Here is a 17452-nt window from a genome sequence, read left to right on the forward strand (position 1 = left end):
GTCCTTTTCCCCCAGATCTGGCGCTGCGCGCTATCCGGAAAAGGGTTCCTCATCGACAACGCATGCCGCTCGGCCCCGAAGATTATTGAGAAAACGAGAAACGTTCTACGCCACAGACCGAGGTCGACAATCCCGAAGTCTATTGCTTGACCGACATTGCGGGCATCGCTGCGCCGAGGCTCAGGCGCCCTGCGGCCGCCGTCCTTGACAGCGGACGGATCGGCTTGAGCCAATTCGTCTTTCGATCCCTAGAGCTGAATGCAGCATGTTTGGGACATGATAGTGGGTCAATGATAGCCCTTCGGTGGCAAGTGGCTCCTTCAAGGGCACATAGACGACGCAGTAGTTGTCACGGATCAGAACAAGTGCTGAAGACACCTCAGGTCCGTGAACTCTTGGATACTCTCGATATTCCCTGCATGCAAGATCTAGTATCTATCGATGCCTCGTTTCCTCCAGAGCATTTGCGCGAGCTCAAGGCGCCAGGGCCATATCGTGTGTCACTACTCTCGGATCTCAGGACATGTGCTGTTGTTCGACTGCGACTGCTGTGGCTGACGTGCAGAGCAACCGAACCGACGCCTAAAACAGGTTCTCATGAGATGGAGATGCGATGACCGTGAAGTACTCGGACACCGCAAAAGGGTCCTTGGCACTACGAGGCCGATCTGCATGCTCACGCCGAATATGAAGAGCGATATCTATGCCCGAAACTCGGCGACCACTCCCGTTGGACGATGGGAAGAATCCGAATCTGGACTGCAAGTACCGGGACGAGCTATGCTTAGAGCTGGTTGGTTTATCAGGTGGGCGAGGTCCACGAGCTTTCCACACCGACGTTTCGGCCCACTCTTCTGCCACGGGAGGAGAGATGGACCACACTCTTGAGTCGCGCGTTCGGGTTCAACGGACACACGGCGGAATGCGTCTAGTGACTTCGATCTACCCTTACTTCGGCGTCTCATGGCTCCGCTAGAGATCTGCTGATCCTCTAGCCAACAGCCGGTAGAGAGCCGACGGGCACGCCGCCGAGCTCTACCCCACATTGTCTGTGGTCTTAAACAAAGCAGGGTGCGCAGCGGGCACCACTGCATCGCAGGGAGCCCAACGGCCTAAGCCGGCATAACTCACGGTTGTTTGTCGATCATTCCACGGCTGACCGGCTGTTGACATTGGAACTGGAGCTAATAGGCGATCTTCGCGAGCTCCTCGCGCCATCTGACCCACTCTAATCCCCGTTTAGAACGACGACACTGCAACATTCCCCGGATGGAAGAGGAGTACAGCAGCTGGCGCCAGTCCTAGCTTTAGGTGGATATCCCGTCAGTGACATTTCCACATCCTCAACCATAAACGCCCACAACATGTCAGGCGCTAATATGACACAGCGGAGCGTAGTCGGCTCCTTGTCAATCAGGAGGCGCAACCACCCCTGGACATCGCGATGCCCACGGTCTGTCCACAGGTATTCATCCCTGCTCGCATTTAGCTCCAGCAGGATTTGCTGCTCCACCTGACTTCTCAACAATAACTCCAGCCAGATCTTGTCGCCACGTCACATTCCACTTCTCCTTCGTTGGTGTGCGTCATTCGACGGTGCAACGGAGTTCATCCTGCTCCGAGTATGTCTGTCGGCCCATCGACTCGATAGCCGTTGCACCAAAGGCGTTGGAGGAATGCTGCGCCTGGTGAGTGAAGGCCGGCGCCACTCCAGGTCCAACAATGGAATCGTGCCAGGATAAGGAACACAGGTGCCCCCAACAATGTCTTAGCGTTGCTGACCGGCCGTACAGGCTGAACGCGGCGATAATGCGACTTCCTTCTCCCTCGAGCTCACTAACCGTGGTGCAGGGAACCTGTCGTTAAACTGCGGCGTGCGCTGACCCCCAGCACGCCCAACGACCTCGAGAGAGGCGCCTGGACCCGGTGGGTGTCACACTTTACCCCCATCGTTGACGCTTTCCGGGTTCGAATGGTCGGTCGTTTGCAGCGGATCAACGGCTTGGGTCTAACCCGCGATAGGATCAGAAGCTGCTCAGCAGTGTTCAGGCTTTACTGATGTTCGTTCCCCCTGCCAGTCAACATACGAGCTTCGTTGACATGTACCCCAGACAATCTTCCCCCTGTGAAAGGAATAACAAGTTCTCGGCCAATAGCCCACGCTCATGTACTGACCGTGGACTATATCATTTACCTTCTATTTATTCGCGGAGATCGATTGTGATTCTGACCTCAGTGCGCCAAATCTCAGGCTTCAGAGCGCACAATTGCGGTCCCCAAAAACCTCTGAAGACTAGTACAAGCTCGAAGAAGGCTGCTGGGCACCCAGAGATCCGTTGCGCAGAACGGCCGCGGCAGGTGGCTGGGCTCTCGTTGATGTTGGTTCGAGGTTTGTCGTCCTGCTCAATTTCCATCGGGATGCTCGATACTTGTGACATTCTGGACCGCGACTGGTCGAAGACACAGACCGCGTGGGCTTGAGCGCAAGGTTCCGATTCCTGAGATCGGGGCGAGCCTTGAAAGGACATTCATCCACGCCGAACCTTCTCCCAGCTGCAGTCGCTTATGAAGGAGCCACTCAGAAATGAAGCAGCCAATGCAATCAAGGTCATTCCCTCTCCTATCTGCTCCACTTGGTCTACGGTGGGACTCATCTGCTTTGAGAATCCTCCCAACCAGCAGGGGGTGACATATTCTTGCACTGGCCAGTAGGTTCTGTTACCCTGGGCGGGCTGCAATCATAACGGTCTTCAGTTCCCTCTGTCACAGCCTGCTAACGACCAGAACTATCCCACCAGCGATCTTCGTACAGTCACCAGTTTCTTGAATCATCGGCGGTCGGTGGACTGAATGCGGAGATAAACTGCAGCGCACTCTCGTGTAGTGAGGAGGGTCATGAGACAGGCACCACCGCCAATCCCAGCAATCGGTCAGTCAAGAACCATCCTTACGGTCAAGACGATACAAACGTCGTCGTTCTTTCCGGTTTCTGCAAAGTTCACGGTCCTCCAACGTCCGCCGGGCCACGAATGGATCATGCGAAAATTCCAGAAATAAATCCAACGATTTTCTGCAGCTTGCGAATAGATCGGTCGCTCTGCAAGATTGAGCGCCAACGGAAGGCACTGAGTTGGGGACGATGTAGCCAACCATTGGAGGAGCTCCGGAAGTACACGGAAGGGTGACGATCACAGGTTTCTGAGGATGGACGAAGCAGTGGTGGGTGGGAACTGCCGGACGGTCGCCCAAGCGTCCGTGAGGGCGATGAAAGATCTCTGCGAATACGATGCGGCAGCCGCTCCGTCCTTTCCGCTCCAGATCCTGAGGCTCGTACCGGAAGCGCTCTTGACGTCTGGGAGACGCTGACCGCCACAAGTCGAGGTTGCATGCAGTGTGGATCCCCAGGTTGAACGGCTCCACTCTCGCAGTGACGCTCATACCTTGATCAGGAGACCTCGTTCCTAGCAGCTGCCGTTGCAGGCACACAGCGTGAGTGGCCTGCCCCTCCCCGACTAACTCAGGCTCTTAGAGGAATCACGACACACCCCTCGATAATCATGAACTTCCGCCGAGTTTCCGGCTTTCCACTCAAGGGGTCTCGGTGTCGATGTCGGTCACAGGGGATGCCGTTGGAAGACACGGGCTGGAATTGGCGCGCGTAGCGAGGGCGACCGCGAGGCTAACCAGCCCTCGGCCGCCGGCGAGTATCGGCTTCGATCACTCACACATAGCTTCGTTCTCATGGTATCGCAACACTGACCTCGGTCACGACTCACAATCCAGGCAGAACAGCGGAGAATGCCAAAGGCGTACGGTTCAAGCGAGAGCGGAGGCAATGCTGCGGCGGAAATACAGATGAGTGGGATGTACGTTGTCGCCGAGATACCCTGCGGGGTCGGGCATCGAAGGGCGGAGGTGAGTCAGTGAGGGTAGGTCGAGCTGGACTGAGGAAACGCAGACGTCGCACCGTGCGATGTTCCACATCTTCTCCTCGCCTAACCTGGCGGCTCCGCAAGCGCCGGGTACACCACATTGATGCGTAGTTGCTAGCCACCACGGCAGTCTCAGCACGCTCTCTGACAGCCACCGCATAGACACGTCACCAATTGGCTCCTATCAGGGCTGCAGGACTGCAGGGTCGACGAGACACCCGGTCTTTGTGCCGCAGCCGCCTCACGGCTCCGCCCTTCGGATGCAGATGCTCCCTAACCTCGGTGTTATCCAGGTAGTACTGAGCAAGACGTGCACAGTCGATGTGTGCTCCCATGGGTTAGCTCCTGGACGTCTCGCGTCTCAGGTGTATTGTGAGGGTCACAACAATGGTGCTCGCTGAATCGGCTAATGAGCTGGCATTTCTTGGCGTTCCCTCTGAGCTTTGTGAGTCACAACGCCGAAAACCGTGAAAATAGCTGTAAAATTGGTTACTGACGAGGTGTGTTCACCATCGTGGCTACTGGGATGGTGCAGCTGCTGGAGGACCTTGGGTGCAAGAGTGCACTGTTGAGAAAGGCTGAAAACAGGTACGCTCGGTTTGTAAAAAACGGCGTGACCGGTATACCGGAGTACGCAGTGAAACATGTCGGATGTACGGAGATCAGGTAAAACAGCGGTTAAACGTCTCGTCACCATACCATGGAATCGGCGTGAGCGTCGGTTCTTCGTCCTGGGAGACGAGAGACATCGTTCGTCGACACAACGTGCATTGTCCCATACGCTTCATCTTCACAGGCAGCCTTATGACACCGACCTCTTCTACGAGACGGACCACGACAAATCGGCACCCTGCGACGAAGGGAGACCTTTGGGCGTGTAGGGTGAACAAGTGGTACATTGAGAACGGTGGAGCGACTCAGAGCCTTCGTCTACCCCGCCATTCGCATCCTTGAAGGTGCCTTCAGGCGGCGTCCGGGGCCCTTTCATCCTGGAGAGGTCCCCTGTCCGGAACATACAAGGCAGGGGGTTAAGTTCACAGGGCTGGGCGTCTTTGGCTTCATGCTGCGGTGGTCTTAGCCGGATGACCCGTAACCTCTTGAGTCTGCTCAAATGACCTATATGCTTTTCTCCGGCGATAGCAGGCATGTCAGTGGAAGCCACCATTGTTGCTATCCACATTGACGCCTCAGCTCCGACTTCGAAGAACTGTCGACAGGCAACTGACTACTGAAATCTCAACGTCCACCGTGGCTGACGCCTCAACGCCACCGGAGAATTGTAGGCGAAGGCCCTTCCCTCCCTCACTATGTTGACCTTTCACTCCGGAGCGGCACTGGGTCCTGCTCTCCGCTCAACGCTACCAATGCAATCGAGATTGCAGCGCCGTGTGTGATCGAGATTGCAGCGCCGTTCCGTGTGTGATGGGGAAGGGGGTTTAGCGGGCACGATGCCGCCTCAGACAGGCACTGCTGGCCAGGCTATCTCGGCTCTATGTGGTAAGCCATCACCCACCCACAGGCGTTGAGAATCGTCCCTCGCACCGCTGTAGTGGGCTCTGTGCAATTTCGGATGTTTACTGATCCGACACAGAATCAGGAGTAGAGCGGCTCCGGAGTTAATATATCTGCTCGGTCCCAAATCTTGCGCGAACCTACAGTACCGATCTGCGCAAAACGTCTGATGGTTTGGACTCTCTTATACCACCGATCGGCCGTACCGCATCGACACTTCACAGCAACGAGCGGACAAATGGACAGCGATCGGCCAGGGCCCAACCTCGAACCCCTCGGCAGACAGTCATGCAAGGCTTGGGAACAAACTGTCCACACGCGTATCTCTGCGCGGGCGAGCGGCGAACAGCGGCGGCGCTATCCTCAGGCGCATCAGACAGGGTTCGCCGACCGCCTCCAGTTGACAGATCAGAACACATCCGCTGAACGTTTTCAAATAGGACGTTACGATCACATTCGGTCGCCTGGCGACATGGACATGGACGGGCCGAATTCCGCGTCTATCGAAAGCGGTCTGTCTACTGCGCGCCCCAGCTCCTTTCAACTATCATTTGGTGAAGGTTGAATCCGCCCGGCGATGCAGAGTGCCAGTCACCATCAACAATCAGACTGACGTTCGATCCAGCACAGCAGAGCCCTGTGAACTGACGCCAGTCAGCCCGAGCAAGGTGTTGCGAGCCGCAGTGCTGATCATAGATTCCACCACGCAGGGGCAGCGGAAGCCGCGGAACAATGCCAAGAGAAGGGGTCTTCGATAGCGGCGGCACTCTTCAATGACCGTATGTGTCGTCTGGGAGTCATATCAAACGGTCACAATTGCATCAACACTCCTCGACCTCTGTTCAATAAACCTTGGCAGACAGAGGCTGCCTAAACTCTCCTTGACAAAGACTTGCGAGGTAACAGCCCCGACCCGACATTGGACAGCGCGGTTCATCATCACGCACGCAACGAGTGCGAGCTAGCTCGTATTAACATCGAGGGCGATCCTATGAGCCCGTGCAGGTGATCCGAGCTCGGCAGCATCCGGTGTGCGACTCTACCGCAGACATTCTGCAAACAGCACGTCAACCTCTTGAGCGATGCCGATCCCTGGACAAACTTCCATGGGAGGAGCCTATGCCGTCAGCAGGAGTTCGGAGTGGCCGGCTGTGCAGGTCGATGTCAGCTTGGAGACTGCGAAAAGGCAAGTCGCGAGAGGCGAAGCAGCCCCGCCTCAAAGGTCATCTGCGATCTCCGAGCGTGAGTTCATTCTTGTCGTTTGCTCGCTCCTAATCCGAAGCCCTCACAAAGTCAGGACTAGTCTGATCTCTCGACGTCAGGATGCTGGGTGCTTGTCGCTCATGTTTCTACTGACCGAGCTATCGCCGACATCGTCCTCTCGCTAAATGCAGGATCACAAGCCGGAGCGCCTCCGAGAGCAGGGCCGCGAAGAGGCCGAACACGTACCTCGACCATAACACGTCCTTCGACCATCTCGTCCAACGCGGCATCACACGGGCCCTTATCCGGTTGGAACCCGCTTGTCTGCCCAGCTTGCTGTTGTGAAGATTGATGTGTCGTAGGAGCCACGACTAATGTTGAAAGCTTCGCTGGAAATCTGCTGCGCAGTGATCTCAGCGTTTAGCGAGGATTATCATTCGCAAGCCAAGCGGCTAGATACTTGATGCAGGAACTTGATCAGAACAGGTACACGCGCGCGATTATCCACTCATTAGTCAGTGCAATGTCAGTGCAACACAGTGCGCGCAATGGTCTGCTTGGTCGTCCACTGCGGCCATGCTCCTTGATCTGCTTGATGGCCCTTGATGGTTCGAAAAGACGTTAGAGAGTCTAGATCCCCGCCTCTGCTTAACTGTGCGACGAATTTCATGCCATATTTTGACAGGCCCATCGCAAGCAGACCGATGCAAGTTGTCCGACTCTCGCATCATACGTTGCAATCGTCGCGTCACTTCAGACATTGTTCATCAGCACGGCTCAAGCAGCTCTCAGTGCGTGGTTTACAAAGGGAACCACGCCTACTGAGGCAGGGCCCAGTGTCCGTCGACGACCTGAGGACCCGGACCAAAGACAAAGTGTCCGTCCTTCTTGCCGCGGTTGCTCTTCAGCGTCCAGTCCATGTCGGGGCCGATCGAGGCGAGGAAGTCGGCCTCGCCGTACTTGGGCTTCCAGCCGATTTCGCGCGAGTGCTGAGCGCGAGCGCGTGAGTTGGTGCCGAGATACGTGGACTGGGGTGTCAGCATCTGTTGACTGCCGCTGTTGCCCGTCGCCGAGGAGGCTTCATACTCACGCCTCCGGTGTACTTGTCGAGCTCCTCCTTGGAGAGCGTCTTGGGCTCAGCCTGGCCCAGGCCACGCTTCTCCAGGGCCTTGCCGATCGACTCGGCCACGTCCAGCATCGAGTGCTCGCCATTCTCGCCAAAGTAGTAGCCGTCCGCACCGTGGCCGATGTCGCCGCGGAGCGCGCCCTGGTACACGAGCGCGAAGAGGTCCTAGCGTGTCAGTGATGAATGTTCGAGGTTGAGATTGGGGTTGTGGGCCCCGGACCTCGGCAGGGAATCGAACTTACCGCCTGGTCCTGGATGTGCACGTCCGGCCAAAGGTTCTTGCCCTCGCCGACCATGGCAGGGGCCTTGCGGTCGAGACTGATGCGGATGAGGAGGGGCACCTGCTGGGACTGGGGGTTGCAAAGCCCGGCGTCCGCGAAGGGCGTCTCAGAGATACCATAGATGGTCGAGGGCAGGATGATGTACGCCTTGACATATCCTTCCTGGTCAGCACGGACGATGTCGAGGTCGACGTCGCGGTGGAACGCATCATCGGGGAGGGACGCGAGGGTCTTGAACTCGCTCGACTTCTGGAGGTCCGTGTAAATGTCCTTGGTCGCAAAGGTGCCCGCATCGAGATCCGACAGCGTGCCCGTTCCGCTCGTGTGGATGAGGATGGGGGTCTTGCCGCTCTCGTGGCGCTTCTTCAGGCCTCGCAGGATGGCCTGGTTCGCAGCCTTGCCATCCGCATCCGCGCAGTTCAGGGTGATGTCGTGCTCGCTCGCCAGCTTCTCCAGCTTGTCATGGTCGTCCAGGGATCCGATCGCAGGCACCAGTCGCGAGTCCACCTTCGAGAAGCCCTCCACCACTTCCGGCCGCCTGCCATAGACTGTGACCTTGGCGTCCGAGTCTGCCTTCAGGATGGCGTTCAGAGCCGAGGACCCAATGTAGCCTGTGGTCAGCAATTGCTCGCCAGCGACACCATACCGGTCGCGCCGATGAAAAAGATGCTCTTGCCCATAGTTTCGAGATGCTCCGAGTTTGTTTGTCGGTACAGATGCAAAGATTCGCAATTATTTATAAAGGCTGTCAATAATCTAGACACGATGCGAACGAGGATCAGTCAGCAGGTGAGCTCTCACAGGCTGGTTGTAGCGAATGTCTGAGTTTGACGTCATGTCTTACTCATCACCCGTTGTTTCATGGGTGGAGGTCATCACGTGCGAGCCAGGTCAATCACCGCCCTGCCGATCGGCATCTCACATCGTGTATGCGAGAACATGGGTGCCGAGCGAGAGAAAGAGCGATGCGAACGAACGGACGAGCTCGACGGCCCGCTTCGTAAACAAGTGGTTTTGAACGCCGGTGGTGTCGCTTGCGCACTTTGGAACAACTACCAGCTAAAATGTGGACGCTGAAGGCAGATCACGGTGTGCACCGGCGTTCTTGAAACCTGAAACTCGCCGATTGCCGCCGGCAACTCACAGATGTCTAATTATCCAACCAGACTTTGCTGACCAACAAGTCCCCGCGCGATGTACGCGAGTTCCACGTCTGGCCTTGTCATGGAGGATGGCTACAGACCTCTAGCAGCACGGAGCTACTGGACCTGCGCCCCTTCACTTTTTGTTATTCGAACGGTTGATGAGCTGATTCTTTGCGCCCACTTATCTGCTCAATACCTGCTGCGCGAGTTGGACGCCGAACACGCCCATGCGCCCATGCGGGGCTGAGGCGTCGAGGCTGAAGGCTGGAGGGCCCGGGGGCTGGGCGTACGCGAGGGCGAGGTCTGTGCGCAGCTCGGACCTCACAGGTCTCATCGGGATCTTTGGCGTTCCGTGCCGGTCCGAGCGCGCATCCCTACCCCGGCAGCCGGCAGGGAACGCGGCCTTGTGCGCATTGCGATGCGACATGACCATCATGGGGATGATTGACTTTGAAGCACCCGACCCGTGGCCGTTGCTCGGCCCCCCGCGATGCGCATACCACTACCCACAAGGCCACAACCCACGGGTTGAGGCAAATCGGCCTGCGTCACTCCCTAGGCTCTCAAACGCACACCATCGCCCTCAGCCCAAACCCTTTCCGGCTATATCGAAGAGTCTTGAAGGTCTACAAAGCTGGAAGCCTTGTCGATCCTGCTCACTTCCGTTATCTACGGCACTAGTGCTGGTGCACATCTGCTTTGGTGCAGCCTGACGCTGCTGCCGACGTCAGTCGTAGTTGACATGCTCGCTGACTCTGGTCCCAGAACAGAAGGTTGCCCTGTGTTGCCTCTCAGTGTTCGCTGTGACCAGGCGACATCACGCGGCCGACAAAACTTTCAGTTACGAGTCTTAAGTGAACACAGCAGGACTGTTTACTGGCCAACTGTCAGCAGACCGCGGCTTACTCGCCAATCAGTCCTCAACACTAAGGCAACCTGCAGCACGTCGTCGATGTCGTGACGGCCTCGTGTACCCGTAGTTTGGAGTTAGAATGTGATTTTGCGTTATCCGTCCCCACCTTCTTCAGAGCGCAACGCGGACCATGTGCCCTATGGAGCCGTACGGTCCCCCCAAGGAGCATGTACACTTAGCTCAACCAGGCCTAAGTCACATGCCGGCACAAGTACTCCGTGACTATCATACATACAGCGAACAACGGCTCCGAAGTGTCGGCGATGCTGCCGTTGAGCGAGGTCAGCAGACCTTCAGCGAAGCGGTGAGGAGTCTCATGGCCGCGATCTGTTGATCGAGCTCACTATGTGCACGTAACAATGTCGTAAAGTGTGTGGGTAGTTCCTTCCCTCCGTCTCGAGCGAGATACAGAAGCAAGTTGCATGGTGAGGTGAGATGGTAGTCAGTAACGCTTCTCCGGAGCTCATCTTTGACCAGCAGTGAGTAGAACAAGCCTACCGACTATTCGGTGCTGTGGTCAATTATACGGCACCTAGTGATTGTCCGGACCGCTAGCGAGCTAATCTGGACAGCTCCAGGCTTTCCATGGCAGAGCAGCCTGCACTCAAGCTCCAGAGCCCATCAGGCGACATCCTCTACGAGGTCTACATGAACCGCTTCCCAACAGACCTAGAATCTCATCTCTCAGGTGTTCTCACTCGACTTCAAGTGTTGAACCTCCCCTTCCAACAGCATGTGGACGGCTCTACTCTTGTTCTCGTTGCTACTGTTGACGGTGCACGAGGCACCGCCGCAACGGCGAAGGGACGATATGTCCTCTCCGGCAGCTGGGAGTCGGCGCGCGGTCGTTGAGCGTGACATGGTCTGCGGAGACAGGGGCGGCAGGTCCGCGGATGAGAACCTTGATGGCTGCAGCCACACCATGGGGCATTGCGACAAGGCTTGCGACCTCGTGTCTGGGGAAGACAAGTTCTGCAATTGGTCGCTACTGCGAGGCACACTCTGGTTGCTTGATGGCGTTTGCTAGCTGCCAACTCGCAGACCTCCTGTGCTGATCATCGGAAGGAACGTAGAAGAAAAGAACACCAAGTAGGACAGCAATAGCAATGTAGTCGATTGGAATACGATATGAAGCGTCGTGCTGGTAGCGGACAGAAGTGGGTAAAGGTACTTCGATGGAACTGTCGGCCACGTGACGGTGACAAACCCAAGCACTTGCGCGCGGCATTAAGGAGGCGCGTAGACAATTCCAACGTCAACACCTCTACCTTCACGACTCGCAAGGCAAACTTCACAATGACCGAAAACGCCGTCACCCGCTTTTGCCTTAAGGTCGTCTCCTCGTCGGGCACCGAGCTCTACCGCGGATGCAAGGACCGCTTCCCAACTGACATCCCTACTTACCTTTCCGGCGTTGTCAACCGCTTACACGAACTGAACCTCGAATACGAGTCATCCGTCGAGAACGGAGACATCCAGCAATACCTCGTCGCAGTATCTGAAGGCAGCGAGGCCCCCACTTCTCAACAGTGCCGCTACGTCGTCTCGGGAAGCTGGAGCTCATTCGATAAACATGAAAAGGGGCGCCGAACTGCCCAGCAAGCAACCGTCGGGGCGACTTCATATTAGGGGTTGGGTTAGGCCCCCCGAGATGGCCAAGAGTGGCTGATGGCAGCCGTTACTGGGGCTAGTTTTGCTACGCTCTGACTCACGGGGCCTCCGATATCAGTCTCGTCACTGGTGCTCCCTATATTGCACTTACCAGCTCGAGCTCACAATCTGGGCGCCGTACTCTGACCAACTGGCTGCCGCGCGAAGCTTGTACTCCAACTGTTACGATGATAGGCAGATCTTTCGTAGCCCCTCGATGTAAGAGAGCATGAGCCGCTCAATATAGATGTGAGTGGGTCGTGTTGGACTGCTCGACGCTCAGGCCGGCAGACTTCCAACCTTGCCGATTGCACGGTTGCAGTTTATAAACAAGCCTGATGCTGCGTCACGACAACAACAGCGAGCCATTGGCCAGCCCAGACACAAAAGAGAGAGCAAAAACGCTTAGCGACGAGAAGTTTCGATCTTCTGCCCTTTGGGTGGTCTCATATGAGCCCAACGCTCTTCCATCTGAGCTACGTCGCTTTTGCTGTTTTCTTGAGCAACCTCTGCGCTTTCACGACTCAATTTCCCACGTGGCGCAATGGGAGCGAGGGGTGGAGGGTCAGGGGGAGCGGGCGACGCCGCTCGCTTGGAAAGGATTGCGGAGTGTCTTGTGCAGTTCGATAAAGGGTCAGCGGAGGGTCAGCTCCGCCCTGAACGCCTTTGTTCCTTTGTTCCGTCTGTCCTCCTCTTGAGAGGTGCTCGCCGCTGAGCGCGTGACTTGCGCCGCATGCGGTGGGCGGCGGGGAGGCGCCAAGGCTTGACGTTTGCCCCGGAAGGTGCGGTCCTGTGACGCCCCGCGGTGCTCGGGACGGGGCGTGACGAGTGCAGGCTACGAGCTGCGGGTGGAGGCAGCATCTCGCAGACTTGGAGGGAGCGAAGAACCGGAACGGAGGTACTGCGGTGCTGTGTGCGTGCTCAAAGTATGCATGTCTGTCCCGTCACATGTCTGGGCTGTTCTGGGCCAGCTTTGGTCTGCTGCGCCGGACCTATCGGCCTGTCGCAATCGCAATCGCAGCCGTTTGACAGACAAGGAAGGTGCATTCGAGTCACGGTGCATTGTAACGTCTCGAATTTGACGCTTTTCAGGGTCCGTCGTTCCAGCCAGGCGAGGCTCTGCAGCGGCGCGGCGCCAGTGGCCAGCAGCGCAGCACAGCCGGTTACGCCAGAACGCCAGAGGAGCGCCGAACGCCAGCGCGCCAGCGACAGTGCGAACAAGCGCGAACGCAAGCGAGCACAAGCGGGCGAACGAACTAGGTCGCAATGACGACCAGACTGCGCAGTGTGCTTATCGCATTGCCATGTGTCCTCTCGCACTCTCACGCGCCCACGCCGGAGTGGACGCCCGCTCCCACGGTCCAGTGCAGATACGAGGCAAGGGCCGGGATCTTCGGCAGGGCAACAGAATCCAGCGGGTCCTCGATCCTCGCGGTCCACGGATCCAGGAGTCTCAGGATTGCTGGCCAGTGGTGCCTTGTGACCTCGCCCTTCCCTGCTGGCACCCACCGGCAGAATGCAATCTTGGATCCGCGTGACTCCGGCGGCGGTTGCGAAGCGAAACGTCTTCCTCGCACAGCTGCGGCGCCGGCTGTGCCCGTGGGAGATGCGCTTGTGTCAGATATCAGACGTCCAGATCCCACTGGCTGTTTCGTCTTCTTCCACCGTCAAGAGTGACAACATTTGCGTTGCGCTCGGCTGGAACGCAAGCATAGCCCAGACGCTCTGGCAGACTGCGGCCCACCTCGCCTCCCGATGCCAAGCATATCACATGGACCCGGACGCTCAGGAACGAGGAAAATAACGTTTTGAATGCCGATTTCAACCTTAGCCCTAGCCCGGGTCTGGCATGTTGGCGATTGCGACGCGCGACGCGACTTTGACTCGACGCGACGCCAGACCTCCCGGAAGTGGTCCGAAGATGGCCCGGAGAGACTCGCGATCCTTCCAGAATGGGAACAAGGCAGGGAAAGGGATCGAGGTGCCGAACTGCCCATGCCGTCCATGGCCGGACGTCGCGCAGTCGCGCGCAATGCCAGTGGCCAGTCGCAGTGGGCCAGTGCGGCCAGTGCGTTTAATGAATGCCAGAGGCCGCCAGTGGGCCCGGCGGGTGGTCGGGCGAGGGCCGGGTGAGGACAGGGCCGGCACAGAACAGGGTCAGGACAGGCGGCGGGGCGGAACAGGGAACGTCTTTCACGCCTCTGCCCGTTATTATTATTGATCCGACGGTCCATGGCTTCAGCCGGGTGGCCAGAGACGAGACTGACCTCGATCCTCGTCCTTGCTGTGATGAGCTCTGACCGGCACCCCTTGTCCCTCCCAGCTTCTGTCCCCCCTGTTTCTCGCACTCTGTGAGCAGTCCTTAGCGGCCGCCAGCGTATGTGCACAATGGGATGTCACTTGGCGGTCAAGTTCATCGCGGCGAACACTGCTCTGACACCCAGGCAGTCACCTTCCTTGCGGCTCAGACACCAAACACGCCCCGGGCAGCGTCTGCGCGTGGCTGCTCAGGCGCGAAAAAAGCGACGCGCCCGGACACCAAAAGAGGGCCAGAGGCGCACTAGGCGCTGCTTCGCTCTGTTTCGAGTAAATGGATGTGAAACTCGAGTGGATGAAAACGGACTAAGGTGGCTAAGCTCTTTTCTTGCGTGAGCGGCTGAGCGGCATTGAGCGAGCGGGCGTGAGCGGCGCGCAGGTACGCAGGTGCGGCAAAAGGGAAACGGCACAAGCTCATGGCATGCAGCCGATCTCAGGGTCTGGGCCGGCTGCGCCCCTGGACATTCACCGGTCGATTCCCTTCGGAGTCTGAGGCTAAGAGCAAAGCAGATGCAGCCAGATTTGCCCGGATTGCGTGCGGCGAGCTGCAGGCTACAGGCGTACAGGCGGTGCAGTCGGGTGGGCGGCATGGACGGGGAGCAAGGGACGGAGGGTCCGGAGAACAACCTAGGACAAGGGGAGGGCAAAGGGTAGGGTCACCCGGCCTGGTCTCGTCGACTGGTCTCGTTAGTAGGGGATCGGACGCCACGGGTGGCTCATGCAAGACAGGATTTGCTCCTCTTGGCTTGGCTCGTATGGCGCGTATGGGCTCGGACTGCTTCACTGCCCAAGACTTGTTACTACTCTGAGTGATCGCAACTCAAAGTGCCGTAGCGTAGGACGCAGGTTCCTGTAGCTCGTGGCCGCTGGCCCGCTGCATGGCCTGCTGGCCCTCCGCACAAGCACTCTGGCGCACTGGCGCACACCCACCCAGCCGGCACAGCGCTTCCACTAGTCTCGTCTCAGCTCAGCCTCAGTCAGCCAGCCCAGCCCGCCACGCCCGCGTTGGTCGCTCTCGCCGCTGGCCGCTGGCCGCTGGCCTGGCACACTACCGCCAGCACGCTGGCATGCCGCACCCCCTGCCGCTTTTCTCCATCACCTCTCTTCTCTTTCTTCTTCTCTCCTCTCTTCATCGCTCTACGCTCGCTCAACTCTCTCTCACGTCTTGCTCTGATTCATTCCTGTCGAATCGCAACCACCAGCCCAACCGCATCCAAGCCTCTACACACGGCCCCTCTTAATCTATTCCTTTTGCCACCCCCTTCCTTATAATCACAATCACAATGTCCGCCCCCGTTGAGGAGACCGAGGTGAGTCAGAGCCTTCTTTCTGTCGTGTTTGTGTGCATGTGTGCAGTGGTCAGTGCGTGACAGTGCACTCGTGTCTGTGGAGCACACACACACACGCTCCCCCATCGCATGCTTGGTTGCATCATGGGAGACGTGACTCGTTACCAGCAGTTCGGGTGTACCGGCGGCGGCCAACTTTTTTGCCACCCGTATCCTTCCGCCAGATCTCTCCATTCAGCCCATGGACAATTGTGCAAACAGCATTCTCTTGTCACGTGAAGCTATTGCGTATGTCGTAGCCTGCGTAGCACAGTTTGAGGTCGTCGTTTTAGGCGCCTAAGACGCAAGAGAAGCATGGGGCCTTGGCAAATCCTCCTCACACGGGGTGGAATAGAAAGGAAGCCCCCGAACGGACGGTCACTTGGGCCACAGCCCAGTTCCGTGACACGCGCTCGCGCGCGCGCTAAGTCGTCACTGTCACACATTCCATGCGCCCAAACACTTGTCCCCCCTCTGTCCGTATCATGATGCTGATTGCGCCTTCCTTCGTATTTCAACACTGTTCACTCTCTCATACCCAACTGCATCCTTGCACGCCACAATGTCTCCCAAGCAGGTCGTCGTCGCCGAGACCCCCGCCCCCGTCGCTGCCCCCGTCGTCCCCGAGCCTACCGAGGTGAAGGTCGAGGGTGAGGTTGTTGCCACCGAGGCCGCCGTTGCTCCTGAGGTGAGTGGCAAATGCATGCCTTGCCTTGTCAAGCCCATCTGCTAACTGTGCACAGGCCGCTGCCGTTCCCGCCACCGAGGTCAAGGCTGAGGAGGTCGCTGCCCCCGTTGCCGAGGCTCCCGCCGCCGCCGAGGCTGCCCCCGCCGAGGAGGAGGCCCCCAAGGCCAAGGACGCTGCTGCCGCTGAGGTCGCTAAGACGGAGGAGAAGGCCAAGGCCGCCAAGGTGAGTAGCGCTTTCGCATCCATTGTCTCAGAGATCTGCCACTGACACGATCAGGAGAAGGTCAAGGCTGAGGGCAAGGGCTTCTTCGCTAAGCTTTTCGGCAAGAAGGACAAGAAGGCCGCTAAGCCCGCTGCTGCTAAGACCACTGCTGAGGCCCCCAAGGCTGAGGAGCCCGTCCTCCCGCTGCTGAGGCCGCCCCTGCCGCTGAGGCCGCTCCTGTTGCTGCTGCTGAGGTCGAGGCCCCCAAGCCTGTGTGAGTATGCCGTGGCGAGCCGTCGTCAGACAAACCCCGCTAATCAGTTTCCAGTGAGGCTGCCGCCGAGCCTGTCGCCGCCCCTGTGGTCGAGGCCCCCGCTGCCCCTGCCGCTGAGCCCGTCACCACTCCTACCGCTGAGGAGCCCTACCGCTGAGGAGCCGTCCGTTGTCGCCAAGGGAGAGCAGGCTGCCAAGGACGCCGAGGCCGCCGTCGAGAAGGAGGCCACCAAGGCTGTCAAGGCCACTCGCCGACTCTCTGCTCGCTTCACTGGCTTCTTCAAGCACAAGGACGCCTCGCCCAAGAAGGAGGTTCCTCCGTCTACCCCTTCGCCGGAGACTGAGGCCGCTGCGGCTGCCCCCGCCGCTGCTGAGGAGGCCGCTCCCGTCGCCGCTGTTGAGACTCCTGCCGCTGTCACCGAGGCCGCCCCCAAGATCGAGGAGCCGGCGCCCACTGAGCCTATCCAGATTGAGGCTGTAAGTACTCTGTAAGCGCGTTAGCTGACCTTGAGCCCAAGACCTCTGCGCCGCCTGCTGCCCCCGCAGTTGCCGCCGCGGCTTAGAGTGTGATTCCAGTAGTTTATGAGAGCGAGACGAAACCTGTGTATGATTGTCACCCTTCCCCCCATATCTCTGCTCATTAATGTACCCCGATAGCGGTGCCCCCTCATTCTCTCATATCATTACCTCTTCCGGCTTGACGTTCGCGATCGCAATTTGATCGCTTCTCATTAGGACGTACTTGTTGGCCATGGTAGTCACTTTTGATGCATAATAATTGTGACTTGACAGATGCAGTTTCCACAGCACACGGTGGGGTCCACAGAGACTGGAGTGTCGTCATGGCAAAAGTGTGGGCTGGATAAGATTTTGGCTGGTGGAG

The 17452-nt window shown here is 58.1% G+C and overlaps 4 protein-coding genes and 1 non-coding gene across 5 annotated transcripts; 3 read left to right on the plus strand and 2 right to left on the minus strand.

The window, feature by feature from the left end:
* Positions 1-6715: 6715 nt before the first annotated feature.
* On the minus strand, positions 6716-8734 carry A1Q1_02723 (uncharacterized protein; the record flags this gene model as incomplete). Its single annotated transcript, XM_014323984.1, has 7 exons — positions 6716-6748; positions 6802-6828; positions 6894-7047; positions 7470-7675; positions 7738-7938; positions 8016-8627; positions 8696-8734. The coding sequence occupies 7 exons, from the start codon at positions 8732-8734 to the stop codon at positions 6716-6718; spliced, it is 1272 nt and encodes a 423-aa protein (XP_014179459.1).
* A 1577-nt stretch (positions 8735-10311) lies between these two features.
* Positions 10312-10964, plus strand: A1Q1_02724 (uncharacterized protein; the record flags this gene model as incomplete). The annotated part of the gene is made up of 2 exons (XM_014323985.1): positions 10312-10416; positions 10668-10964. The coding sequence occupies 2 exons, from the start codon at positions 10312-10314 to the stop codon at positions 10962-10964; spliced, it is 402 nt and encodes a 133-aa protein (XP_014179460.1).
* A 444-nt stretch (positions 10965-11408) lies between these two features.
* On the plus strand, positions 11409-11741 carry A1Q1_02725 (uncharacterized protein; the record flags this gene model as incomplete). Its single annotated transcript, XM_014323986.1, has 1 exon — positions 11409-11741. One exon carries the CDS (start codon positions 11409-11411, stop codon positions 11739-11741), a length of 333 nt encoding a protein of 110 aa, XP_014179461.1.
* Positions 11742-12168: 427 nt separating this feature from the next.
* A1Q1_t326 lies at positions 12169-12248 on the minus strand. Its single transcript has one exon. It is a non-coding gene; the product is annotated as a tRNA-Met (tRNA).
* Positions 12249-15968: 3720 nt separating this feature from the next.
* On the plus strand, positions 15969-17132 carry A1Q1_02726 (uncharacterized protein; the record flags this gene model as incomplete). The annotated part of the gene is made up of 5 exons (XM_014323987.1): positions 15969-16094; positions 16249-16317; positions 16372-16570; positions 16625-17046; positions 17088-17132. The coding sequence occupies 5 exons, from the start codon at positions 15969-15971 to the stop codon at positions 17130-17132; spliced, it is 861 nt and encodes a 286-aa protein (XP_014179462.1).
* Positions 17133-17452: the final 320 nt, after the last annotated feature.

Source organism: Trichosporon asahii (genome assembly GCF_000293215.1).
Source record: "Trichosporon asahii var. asahii CBS 2479 unplaced genomic scaffold scaffold00051, whole genome shotgun sequence".
Classification (NCBI taxonomy): Eukaryota; Fungi; Basidiomycota; class Tremellomycetes; order Trichosporonales; family Trichosporonaceae; genus Trichosporon; species Trichosporon asahii.